This window comes from Oncorhynchus masou, chromosome 18 (genome assembly GCF_036934945.1).
Source record: "Oncorhynchus masou masou isolate Uvic2021 chromosome 18, UVic_Omas_1.1, whole genome shotgun sequence".
NCBI classification, from domain to species: Eukaryota; Metazoa; Chordata; class Actinopteri; order Salmoniformes; family Salmonidae; genus Oncorhynchus; species Oncorhynchus masou.
Window position 1 is genome coordinate 38,563,067 of NC_088229.1, and position 13,453 is coordinate 38,576,519.

Consider the following 13,453-nt stretch of genomic DNA (forward strand, 5'->3'; position numbering starts at 1 on the left):
ATATCACATATACTCTTACAATCAAAATGGCTCCCAACACGGTGGACCTTTTCATTCTAAAGACACACCTACAGTTTGACTTACTAACTAGGGCCTTGAGCTAGCCTACAGCACCAGGTCCGGTCTAGTAGGGCTTTCTCACTGACAACAGACAATTGACTTGTGAACCCTCTCAATCACGTGTGAATGTCAAAAACAAGACTACATGGTGAGGCAGCAGCAATGATTCCACCGGTGGAATTAGGGTGACCACATCTAAAATGCCCAAATGCAGGACAAGGGAAAGATTCTGTGGGACATTCGCGGAACAGGGGACAGAATACATTTTTGGGGCCAGGTTAATGGATCACGTTCAAATGGTGACATAGTTCTGCTGTATGAAGGTCACTGCCTGTTAAAAGGGCAACCCTTAGTTGCTACATCAATTTTTGGACGTATAAATGAATGATATGTACCCATTGATTCTTGAAGAATATACCGTGTAAATGCCTAGTTCAGCTGTCGTACCCCATCAAAACCCAAAATATAACTTGTTTTATTGACTCCAATGTTTGTAAACAAACTAAATGTTAACAACTTAAAAACATAATTAAAACTATTGATATCATGGATGGTCAGCCCATGGATGGTCAGCCCATGCACTCATAGCGTGGTGGATGGATTCGAGAGTGGTTGCATTTCTCAAGCCCCATCCCTCGGCTTTTTACTGAAACTGTGGCGGGGAGGACACTTTGTTAATGTTTCAGTTAAGGATCGCTGCTTTAAACACCTTTAATAGAGTCATAGTGTTATTATGTGGTGCAATCCTTTAGTGAGTGAGTTACTTTTGTGCTGTTAATATCAAGCAAAGTTGAGAAAGAAATTCTTAGTATTGCAAACAAAAATGATGATATTGAAGGCAAAACATAAACCCAAAGGTATTGATAGCAAAACTAAATATTGCAAGGAGTTTCTTTCAAAATGTGAGAACAAATGAATGTATATGGATGCCCCAAATATAGTTTCCAGTGATTTTTTTTGTATGATAACGCAATGAAATAAAACGTCTTTGGTTATGTTACCCTGGCCTTTGCTTATGCTGCCTTTTCTTTCCAGTTGCAAGTTTTGGCACATTCCAACAACATAGTACCCTGTATCCCACTGCTGGTTTGCCTCTGAAGCTAAACAGCGTAGGTCCTGGTTGGTCCCTAGATGGGACACCAGATGTAGGTGAAATGTACATATGAAACTTCACACATGTCCGACAACCACGTGTCTGATTCGTGAAGATTCCCCCCCACCACCCCCCCCCCAAAAAATGTTTTTATAAGGGCTCTCTCTTTCTCTATGAACAGTCAAAGGGAGTTAACTTCAGGCATTTGAAGACCCTCTGCAGTATTGCAGAATTATGTTTTTCCTCTTTGTTATCTACATCCATTTCAGAATGCACATCTCCTTGCAATTGGTTGCTCTGTAAGCCTATCAAATGCATCAGGTCACTCTCCTGAAATCTGGAGGTCACCCCCCACCACACAATAGGAGGTTGGTGGCACTTTAATTGGGCAGAACAGGCTCATGGGTATGGTTTCCATGTGTTTGATGCCATTCCATTCAAACCATTCCAGCCATTATTATGAGCCGTTCTCCCCTCCACTCACTAGTGGGGTCCAGGCTCTACTGCAATGTGATGATGCAGAGTGTAATGGACAGACACAGACAATGAGGTCTCGCCACCTTGTTCTCGGTAAAGACAGTTTTAGCTTCATGAACTTAGTGCAACTCAGCTTACCCTATCATACAAATGTAAGGCTGTTTTGCCCCCCATTTTGTTTTTACATTGTCTACAATGTATAGCTCCAAATATGTTTCCAACAATCATGTCAGTCTATTTGACCTTCAGGCATTCTGAATTTCAGAGTGGTTACCTAAGCCCCATCCCTAAGCGTACTAGCTTAGCAAACAAAGTGGAAGGGTCAGGCTGTTGAAATGAACACTTTCAAGTATGTAATTCACTGACATTTAGCAATGAGCTCCAGTCAAAGACTTCCTCTTTCATCTGTAGCTCTAGCCTAGATAATACAGAAATGTGCTTTTGGGTGGTATGCACATCCCCGTCACAAGAGGGCGACATGATACTTTGGTCGTTTCATGGGTTGTAGTTTTCTTGACATTTTCCAAGTCCCATGTATTTCTATTTTGTAGTACCCGCTAGGCCGGCATGTCACGTCTCGGCACATATTCACATTTTAACAAAAAAGACAGACGACAAAGAGGGAGGGCTCATAGCGATAAAGCAGGCCTTCAAATAAAAGAATTATAGGCCAGACATCCACAGCAAACGAATCCCAGGTAAACATTGAAACATATACTGAACAAAAATATCAACGCAACATGCAACAATTTCAAATAATTGAGTGAGTTACAGTTCTTTAATTCATTAGGCCCCAATCTATGGATTTCACATGACTGGGAATACAGATATGCATATGTTGGTAACAGATACCTTTAAAAAAAAGTTAGCGGTGTGGATCAGAAAACCAGTTAGTATTTGGTGTGACCACCATTTGCCTCATGCATGCAGTGCAGGCTACACATCTCCTTCGCATAGAGTTGATAAGGCTGTTGATTGTGGGCTGTGAAATGTTGTCCCAGTCCTCTTCAATGTCTGTGCCAAGTTGCTGGATATTGGCGGGAACTGGAACACGCTGTCGTACACCTCGATCCAGAGCGTCCCAAACTTGCTCAATGGGTGGTGATGTCTGGTGAGTATGCAGGCCGTGGAAGAACTGGGACATTTTCAGTTTCCAGTAATTGTGTACAGATCCTTGCGAAATGGGGCCATGCATTATGCTGAAACATGAGGTGATGGCGGCAGATGAATGGCACGACAATGGGCCTCAGGATCTCATCACGATACCTCTGTGCATTCAAATTGCCATCAATAAAATGCAATTGTGTTCGTTGTCCGTAGTTTACGCCTGCCCATACCATAACCCCACCACCACCATGGGGCACTCTGTTCACAACGTTGACACCAGCAAACCGTTTGCCCACACGACGCCATACACATGGTCTGTGGTTGTGATTTTGGAGGCGGCTTATGGTAGAGAAATAAACATTTCATTTTCTGGAAACAGCTCTGGTGGACATTCTTGCACTCAGCGTGATTTTGCATGCTCACACAAAACTTGAGACATCTGTGGCATTGTATTGTGTGACAAAACGGCACATTTTAGAGTGGCCTATTATTGTCCCCCAGTACAAGGTGCACCTATGTAATGAGCATGCTGTTTAACCAGCTTCTAGATATGCCACGCCTGTCAGGTGGATGTATTATTTTGGCAAAAGAGAAATGTTCACTAACAGGGATGTAAACTAGTTTGTGCCATGTCTGGGGTATTTTATTTCAGCTCATGAAACATGGAACCAACACTTTACATGTTGCGTTTATATTTTCGCTCAGTGTATATGTTACAACTTTTATCACAAGCTGTAACGTATACATAAGGGAGAGTTGTGGCCTTTTGCATTATCCAACTGTAGTTAATTATAAATGTAGGCAGTACTCACGTGGTTTCATCGAGCCGGAGACTGCAGATTCTTTTGTTCAAAAAAATCCATCAAAAAAAACGAGGAAGACGGACAGACACTAGAGAATCAGGAAATCCTTCTGCAGACATTAATTAGTCACCGAATTAGAAGTAAAATAATCGGAACTCAAGAGGTTTAGCAACTTTTAGTTGGAGAAAGCGAAAGTTTTTAATCGGTGTATTAGCTAGCTAACGTTAGTTAACGTTATCCAAGGTTTGTGTCTTTGTTGAGATTTCGATAGCTCACATTAGCTGGCCTTAGTTAGTGACGTTAGCTTGCTAGCTAAATTAGCTAGCTAACTAATTCATTTTTTTATCCAGTGAAACCGTGCACTGTGTGGCTATTTTCGTATTTTCCCGTAGTTTAATAGTTGTCTGTTGTTCAGTAGGTAGTAGCCTCAGATTATGTTTGCACAAAGACAAAGAAATGCGGACAACTGAGTGCTAGAATTCATTACTAGCGCGTGTTGCTATGTTAATTTTGCCTAAGATAGGTGGCTTTCTAACTTGTGTGTACTTGGACTTGAATTTAACGTGTAAATGACAAGCCATTTACGCATAGGTTTCCTTTGACCGTTGACATGTCTTTCCTCTCAAGAGCATTGCGTTGTCAGCAATTCAGCAATAATAGTTTGATTTCGGTTGTACTGATATCTAAATGCATGTCTGTGTTTTCACCCCCACTTTAATACAGATATTTTGACAAACATGCCACGCAAGAAGGTAACAGAAGTCTCAGGGAATGGTGGGATCAAGAGGAAGAGGGCAGGAGGCAAAAAGAAGGAACGGGAGTTCAGCAGTGATGATGAGTTTGACGATTATGAAGAGCAGGAGAACACAAAGAAACCTGGCAAGCCTGCTACAAAGTCAGGCCTTCAACCAGTCACTGTCGCGGACGATATCAAGGAAAAAATAGTAAGTCCTCCTGACCTGTATGAGGTTGTCAAACATTGTTCAGATAATCAAGGGAGGGGGTTTGTGATGTGACTATATAGAATTGTTGTTAATGTGAATGGAGAATGTAACAACATGTTATTAGTCACTTGTAAATCAAGGGTGCTTATGCAGTGCTAGAACAAAACATCAGGAGAAAGTTAAGATAAAGCTGATCCCTGTATTGTCATTTCTATAGAAACTTGACTTACCTAAAGTCAAAGGTCAACTGCTCATTTTCGGCGCCACCAACTGGGATCTCATCGGAAGGAAAGAGGTGCCAAAAGCACAAGGTATAACCCTGCCCAGTCTTGTACATTGCTGTATGCAATACTCCATTCGGTTGTCCCTCAATAGCACTCGTGCTACCAACTTTGAAAGTAGTTTTTCCTGTCTTTCTACTGACAATCTTGAAGCAATCCTCATAATTGACTGCAGTATTGAACTGTTCCTGTTTCTTATCAAATCAAACTTTAAAGTGCATTTACAATCGCAGCAGACTTTACGTTAAAATTGTGGTGTGTGGGGTCTCGCAGCGGCCTTCAGGAACCTAGGCCAGAACTTGTGGGGTCCTCACCGCTACGGCAGCATGAGTGACGTGCAGGTCAGCAGTGTGGTGTCTGGGCCCTGTGCTGCCCACAGCCTCCTAATCACCACTGAGGGCAAGCTCTGGAGCTGGGGTAGGAATGCTGTACTGTAATAGCTCATAGTTTGTACTTGTATGTTTCATAGATGTAATCATTCTAGCTTGTTTGAGTCCAGGAGAAAGGATCGATATTGACTTCTTTCTCCCTTTGTCAGGTCGAAATGAAAAGGGTCAGCTGGGTCACGGGGACACCAAGCGCCTGGAGGCCCCAAAGCTGATTGAGGCCCTCGCAGACGAAGTGGTAGTGGCTGCAGCCTGTGGACGCAACCACACCCTGGCATTGACAGAGGGTGGCACCGCCTACTCGTTTGGAGAGAACAAACTGGGCCAGCTGGGCCAGGGCAACCAAACAGATGCAGTCCTCAGTCCAGCCCTGGTAAGCAACATCAACCTCATTATTCATCAGCCTAATTATTGTGGCTGATTTATTATAGGTTTAATATGGCCACATGCTGAGCCTGTGCTTATGAAAGCTTCTCCTTTCCCCTCTCAGATCCAGTACAATGGGCAGCCCTTGGTCAAGGTGGCGTGTGGGGCAGAGTTCAGCATGGTGGTGGACTGCAAAGGAAACCTCTACTCGTTCGGGTGCCCAGAGTATGGCCAGCTAGGTATGTATGCAACTAACGAGCAGGACTGGACAGATTTAAAATGTAAAAATGTTTTTCTAAAGATTCACAATGACCCCTTCAAAAATCTTTCTGGATCAAACACTGGCATTGCACTAATTTTTGTTTTGGGTCACAGGACACAACTCTGACGGCAAGTTCATTGCCCGCGCCCAGCGCATCGAGTTTGACTGTGAGACCATTGCACGCCGCGTGGCCATCTTCATCGAGAAGAGTAAGGACGGCCAGGTGACGCCTGTACCTAACGTGGTGGTCCGAGACGTCGCCTGCGGAGGCAATCACACGGTGAGGAGGGAATACCAGGACGCGTATTCAAGTCTTGGAGAACGATCAGTTTGGCCTTTTTAGATCATAATTAATAAAATGACATGTACATGGTGGACCTGATTCTAGATCAGCACTCCTACTCTGAGACACTTTATAAATACAGGCTCTGATCCCTATTGTCACAAATACCCTTTGAGCCAGAAATGTGCATTTTAGAAATAGAAATCAATCAATGATATAGAGCTTTATGTCTCGCAATAGTGTTTGTGTATATTAGTGATGTTAGCGTGAGGTGTGTGTGTGTTTCCAGCTGATATTGGACTCCCAGAAGCGGGTGTTTTCCTGGGGCTTTGGTGGTTATGGACGGCTGGGTCACACGGAGCAGAAGGACGAGATGGTGCCCAGACTGGTGAAGCTCTTCGACTTCCCCGGGCGCGGGGCATCCCAAATCTACACTGGCTATCAGTGCTCCTTCGCTATAAATGAGATGGGTATGGGACACAATGCTTAACCCCTTGAATGTTGCACTGATGAGTAAATCTTTTTAGAATTATTTTATTTATTACCCCTATTATCAATTTATACCACTATAAACCAAGAATACTACCGTTACTTCCCCACGTCTGTTGCTCTACCTGATATACACTCTGTACAAAACATGTCTCTTTCCATGGCAGACTGACCAGGTGAAAGCTGCTATCTCTTATTGATGTCACCTGTTAGATCCACTTTAACCAGTGTAGATGATGGGGAGGTCTGGTTAAAGAAGGATTTTTAAGCCTTGAGAAAATAGAGATGCGGATTGTGTTTGTGTGCCATTCAGAGGGTGAATGGGCAAGAAAAAAAGTGCCGTTGGAACGGTATGGTACGGGTATGGTGGTAGGTGCCAGGCGCACCATTTTGAGTGTGTCAAGAACTGCAATGCTGCTGGGTTTTTCACGCTCAACTGTTTCTCGTGTGTGTCAAGACTGGTCCACTAACCAAAGGACATCTAGCCAACTTGACACAACTGTGGGAAGCATTGGAGTCAACATGGGCCAGCAGCCCTGTGGAACGCTTTCAATACCTTTTCGAATCCATGCCCCAACGAACTGAGGCTGTTCTGAGGGCAAAAGGTGGTGCAGGTCAATATTAGGAAGGTGTTCTTAATGTTTTGTACACTGGGTGTATATTGTAGGGATTTTCAAGGGGTGTGCCAACTGATTTTGAACCTTACATCTGTCAGTCTAAACAATATAGCCATTACGCCAAAGAGTTGGACAAATTTTGCTGGTGTTTTTTGATAAGGAAGCTACAATATTAACATTTTGTGTGCAGGAGGGCTGTTTTTCTGGGGGGTCACCAATACCTCGCGGGAGTCTACCATGTACCCCAAGGCCGTGCAGGACCTGTGTGGCTGGAAGGTCCGCAGTCTGGCGTGCGGGAAAAGCAGTATCGTTATCGCTGCAGACGACAGCACCATCAGCTGGGGACCCTCCCCCACCTTTGGAGAACTGGTAAGTTTTAATTGGTGTATTTATAAAGCAGACTTCTCAAACCCAAAGTGCTGTAGCATTATAGAAATGTACTTGTGTGCTCAAGAGACTGCTGAATTGGCACACCTGTTCCGGCTTCACCTCTTATGACATGGGTTTTGTTACAGGGATACGGAGACAACAAGGCCAAGTCCTCCACTACTGCTCAGGAGGTGAAGACCCTGGATGGAGTTTACACTGAACAGGTGTGGAGCAGCAACAGAGAATGAGAACAGTGATGAATTTGAATTCCCACTTATGTATTCTGAAGATGGGAACTGCATTTAGGTGCATGTTCACTCTGAAACTTTTTGTTGTTTGTGGTTGCAGGTGGTGATGGGATACGCACACTGCCTGGTCATCGCCAGACAGGATACTCCACAGGAACAAGACAAGCTCAAGAAGCTGCCAGAGTACAACCCACGCACGCTCTGATAGGGCACCATCCAGCTGCCTCACTTTTTCTTTTTTTTTTTTTTACTCCAGAGACAACTGATTCTCTCCAGAATGCACCCGCCCTTTAGGTCACCTTTGTAAGTCATGATGGATGGCTGGGGAGGGTGGGCTCCCATGAATATGTATGCATACACTTTGAAAAACAAGTTGGGTCTAGGCCATAGATTCAGAGGTTAAATGAACAAAAATGTGCCACAACTAAGACTGAAAGAAATCTACTCTGGACAGAATACATCCTGCTCACAACGCCTGTCAGATTTCTACAGCTGGATAGAGGAACTCTACCACTCAACTCTCCCAAGCACATTATTCCTCTCTGGGTTCTACTCCTACCCCAAAATCCATGCAACTCCACTGAAGCGTTCACTATATTTTCATGAAGTGTTTTTTGCTGTTGTTATTATCCTTCTGTTGAACTGATCAATGTCCTCTCCCTCACCATAACAGGTGCTACATCAGTCCTTCATTTCCAAGTGAGGGATCACTTCAAGACCAACACTTCATGTCTTTTGAAATTGTCGTTTGGGGGTATGGAGTAAATGTGTTTGTTCCCAAAGACCAATTGCGGAATTTAGTTTAATTTGTTCATGAAGTCCGTGGCAGTATTACTTTTTGTCAGGTCAATCTGTATGCATTGTCAAAACACAATGGGGATCTGAGACATTTGTGCCACCAAGTTGATGCTCTCCAGCCATTGACTTGTTTCATTCCTTGGTTTCTCTTCACTTGTGATTAAATGTTGGCGTTGAGGATGCGCAACTGTCCCTCAAAGGCCAGTGTCTGCTTGTTGTCATTCCTGGTGTTTTTTGTTTTTGTTTTCTCAGTGGCTCCTTTTTAGCCTGGGAAACCAGCTGTGGACACTGCAGTCTTGGGAATGAACAGCAGCATGAATGTGATTTTGGGAGGACTTGAGTTGTGTGCCTCTGTTTTAGTGTGAAACTACACTTTCTGCACTGCTGTTAAAATTCTTTTTCATAAACTTCTGTGTTGAGCATCCTAAATAATCCCATAGATTGTTATATTTGAAGGGGGGGTGGCATGATGTATGACACTAACCTGGTCTTCCAAATGTGATGTATTGGCTACTAAAGCCAACAACTTAGCGCTGTGCCATGGAGTTTTGATGAAAACAGTGGAGGGGAAAAATCTGAATCAAATACTATTTATGCTGCCCTAATTGGAATTGTGTACCGAAAATGAAGCTCTGAGTAAGTCTTTCTGGCACAATTTGGTGAAAGCGCCGATGCCTTCAGAAATCCTTGGTTTCCCCATTTACTAGTGGAAACACCACTGGTAGGAAAATGCAGATTTTTATTTAATTTGTCTGTAGATCTGTTACAGTAATCTAGGCGTGAGCAAAAAAAAAGCATTTGTACAGTGCATTCGGAAAGTATTCAGACCCCTTTTTCCACATTTTGGTAAATTTGTATTCAAATGAATTCAAATTGTTCCCCCCCTGCAATCTACACTATCACATAATGACAAGGCAAATGCAGGTTGACATTGCCCATTTTATTATATAAAAAAAAAAATCACAAGTATTCAGATCCTTTACCGAGTACTTTGTTGAAGCACCTTTGGCAGCAATTACAGCCTCGAGTCTTCTTGGGAATGACGCCAGAAGCTAGGCACACCTGTATTTGGGGAGTTTCTCCCATTCTTCTCTGCAGATCCTCATGCTCTTTCAGGTTGGATGGGGAGTGTCGCTGCACAGCTATTTTCAGGTATCCAGAGATGTTCGATTGGGTTCAAGTCCGGGCTCTGGCTGGGCCACTCAAGGACATTCAGAGACTTGTCCCAAAGCCACTCCTGCATTGTCTTGGCTGTGTGCTTAGGGTCGTTCTTCTGTTGGAAGGAAACTTTCACCCCAGTCGGAGGTCCTGAGCGCTTTAGAGCAGGTTTTCATCAAGGATCTCTACTTTGCTACGTTCATCTTTCCCTTGATTTGACTAGTCTGCCACCACCATTCTTCACCGTAGGGATGGTGCCAGGTTTCCTCTAAACGTGACACTTGGCATTCAGGCCAAAGAGTTCAATCTTGGTTCCATCAGACCACAGAATCTTGTTTTCATGGTCTGAGAGTCCTTTAGGTGCCTTTTGGCAAACTCCAGAGTGGGCTGTCATGTGCCTTTTACTGAGGAGTGGCTTCAGTCTGGCTGCTCTACCATAAAGGCCTGATTGGTAGAGTGCTTCAGAGATGGTTGTCCTTCTGGAAGGTTCTCCCATCTCCACAGAGCAACTCTGGAGCTCTGTCAGAGTGGCCATCGGGTTCTTGGTCACCTACCTGACCAAGGCCCTTTTCCGATTGCTCAGTTTGGCTGGGCCACCAGCTCTAGGAAGAGTCTTGGTGGTTCCAAACTTCTTCCATTTAAGAATGGAGGCCACAGAGTTCTTGGGGACCTTCAATGCTGCAGACTTTTTTTGGTACCTTTCTCCAGATCTGTGCCTCGACACAATCCTGTCTCAGAGCTCTACAGACAATTCCTTCGACCTCATGGCTTGGTTTTTGCTCTGACGTGCATGGTCGACCTTAAACATGTGTGTGCCTTTCCAAATCATGTCCAATCAATTGAATTTACCACAGGTGGACCAAGTTGTTGAATCATCTCAATGACGATCAATGGAAACAGGATGCACCTGAGTTCAATTTTGAGTCTCATAGCAAATAGTGAATATTTATGTAAATATCAGGTATTTCAAAAAATATATATATATACATTTGCAAAACTTTCTGAACCTGTTTTTGCTTTGGAAGCTTAGAGATAAGTCTATAATTATTATTCTGTGAGGCGGGATCGAGATTGGGATTTTTAATGAGGTTGGACCAGAGCAGTTTTAAAGTAGGCTGGAACAGAGCCAGAGGTCAGACAGAATGTTGGGGCCAAGAGTATGCATACGCCTCTTTTAGTAGTCTAGTAGGGACCATGTCACATGGGTAGGAAGAAGTCGTCACACCACATACACTAGGCGACAGTTCCTTGCATTCTTGCCATTGACTCTTCTGCCATATGCTACCTGAGTGTGTTACATTCTTCAGGGGTGTGTGGCAGATCCAGATATGCAGTACAGACTGATTCCACAGGCAGGCAGATACCTCAAACACACAACACAGGATTCCTATCCTCTCAGGCATGAAAAATCATGACAACTAATACTCTTAATCAAAATGGCTCCCAACAAGGTGGACTTTTTATTTCTAAAGACATGCCCAGAGTATACTGTGGTCAGGTCTTTATCTCAAGAACGCTTAGCAACAAAACATCTGTAGCAGAATGCAAACGTTCTGATAAGTGAACGTGGTACCAGTGTGCTGTTTGAGGGGTCATATTACACTTTTAGCTCTCAAACTCCAATGAGGGTCATTCCTGAGCTCAGGCCAAAAGTAGTGCACTATGTAGGGAATATGGTGCAATTTGGAATGCAGTTCTTAGGAATAATTCACAAGGCTTTTGGGAGAAGGACGGCCATAGATGGAGTGGTCTTGTGATTAGACCCCAGCAGAAAGAAGCCTACGTAATCTACGGTCAGTCAGAACAGTGCATGGATTGTTTGGCTGAAGGGAATCCCAGTCAGTGGCTGGCTCTATACTCCCATACCAAGGACATTACTCAATCAAAACCTCTATCCTGGTTTCTGGGATGTAGGTCGTAAACAACATTGCCCCACTGCAGCAAGAAAGTAAAAACAATATATACAATTTAGTTGTTTTTTTTATTCACCCAAAAGTTGTGTTGATAACATGAACCCAAATGTGCATTCTTGCAGCACACAAAGAATGTTGTTTTGAACCTGGGGACCAAGTTTGACTTACTAAGGCTTGCTCTGTAAGCCTATCCAGTCACTTTCCTGAAATATGGAGGTCACCCCCACCACCATACACACCTTCCCATCCTCCCTAGTGGGGTCCAGGCTTTGTTGCAATACGATGATACAGAGAGTAATGGACAGTCACAGCATCCAGGGAGGGCTGTAGATGTCCTCTGTACGGTCCACTCTCACACAACAGGGTTAGCCCTGAGCTCCTGGCTCTAACCACACAAAGGCAGTCACTAGTTGCTGCTCCCACACTAGGATTAGGAAACGATCCTCTCTCTATGGTTTAGCGCTCTCCCTCCGTTTCCCTCTCCCTGTGTGCATTAACAGGCGCAGAACCTACACTACTGAGGTACAAATACTCACAACACCCCATCAGCCAATCAGGAGCATAGGTTCAGCATTTCCACCAATCACAGCTTTGTGTGAATCCTGGGACCTCATTCTCAAAACATGGGCTGGGATAAGAAGGAGAGCATTGTCAGAGGCAAGGCTGGCACCGATAGGCCTTTACTAAGTAACGCTGGCACAATGTATCAACTCATTATACTATTGAAGTCACATTAAGATTTCCCACTGTTCAATGGTCAATTACTTGATGATACCCACTGATTCTTGAAAAATATTTGTATTGTTTATTGTTTTACCTTAACCTATCATACAAATCTATAGTTTTTTTGCCCCATTTTTTGTATACATTATCTACAATGTATCGCTCCAAATATGTTTCCAACCATCATGTCAGTCTAATTGACCTTCAGGCATTCTGAATTTTAGAGTGGTTACCTAAACCTCTTCCTAAATTTAGTAGCTTAGCTTTCAAAGTATGTAATTCACTGACATTTGGCAATGAGCTCCAGTATAAGATTTCCCCTTTCATCTTTGGCTCTAGCCTAAATAATCTCGAATTTGCATTTGTTAAAAATAAATAAAAATCCACTCTTGGATGGTATGCACATCCCCGTCACAAGAGGGCGACATGATACTTTGGTCGCTTCATGGGTTGTAGTTTTCTTTACATTTCTATCCCATTCTATTTTGTAGTACCAACCGGGCCGGCATGTCACGTCTCTGCACATATTTACATTTTAACAAAAAAGACAGACGACAAAGGGGGAGGGATCATAGCGATAAAGCAGACCATCAATCAAAAGATATATAGGCCAGACATCCACAGCAAACGAATCCCAGGTAAACATAAAAACATATGTGTTACAACTTGCATCACACGCTGTAACGTTAATATACATAAGGGAAAGTTGAACGTATTTTACGAGTTATGGCTTTTTGCATTTTATGACTGTAGTTAATTATAAACATAGGCAGTACCCATGTGGTTTCATCGAGCCGGAGACTGCATATTCTTTTGTTTAAAAAAAGATTTTAAAAACTAGGAAGACGGACAGGTACGAGAGAATACGGAAACCCCTCTGCAGACGTGTTAATTAATTAGTCACAGAATTAGATTGAAGATAATCGGAAGACTGGTTGCTATATAGTTCAATGAGCTTGTTACACAGGAATCTGAACAGATTCGGGGGAGTGGGTGTGCATTTGTAACGACGAACAGCTGACACAAGCTTAGTTAATTTTCATTTTTTACTATCAAGATATAATTTCGAATCGGTT

The 13,453-nt window shown here is 43.4% G+C and overlaps 1 protein-coding gene across 1 annotated transcript; it reads left to right on the plus strand.

The window, feature by feature from the left end:
• Window positions 1-3,577: 3,577 nt before the first annotated feature.
• On the plus strand, window positions 3,578-8,783 carry LOC135504545 (protein RCC2 homolog). Its single transcript, XM_064923233.1, has 11 exons — window positions 3,578-3,783; window positions 4,264-4,484; window positions 4,702-4,795; window positions 5,039-5,182; window positions 5,304-5,524; window positions 5,642-5,756; window positions 5,893-6,059; window positions 6,352-6,532; window positions 7,359-7,537; window positions 7,684-7,761; window positions 7,886-8,783. The coding sequence occupies exons 2-11, from the start codon at window positions 4,278-4,280 to the stop codon at window positions 7,988-7,990; spliced, it is 1,491 nt and encodes a 496-aa protein (XP_064779305.1). The 5' UTR covers window positions 3,578-3,783; window positions 4,264-4,277; the 3' UTR covers window positions 7,991-8,783.
• The last annotated feature ends 4,670 nt before the right edge of the window (window positions 8,784-13,453 follow it).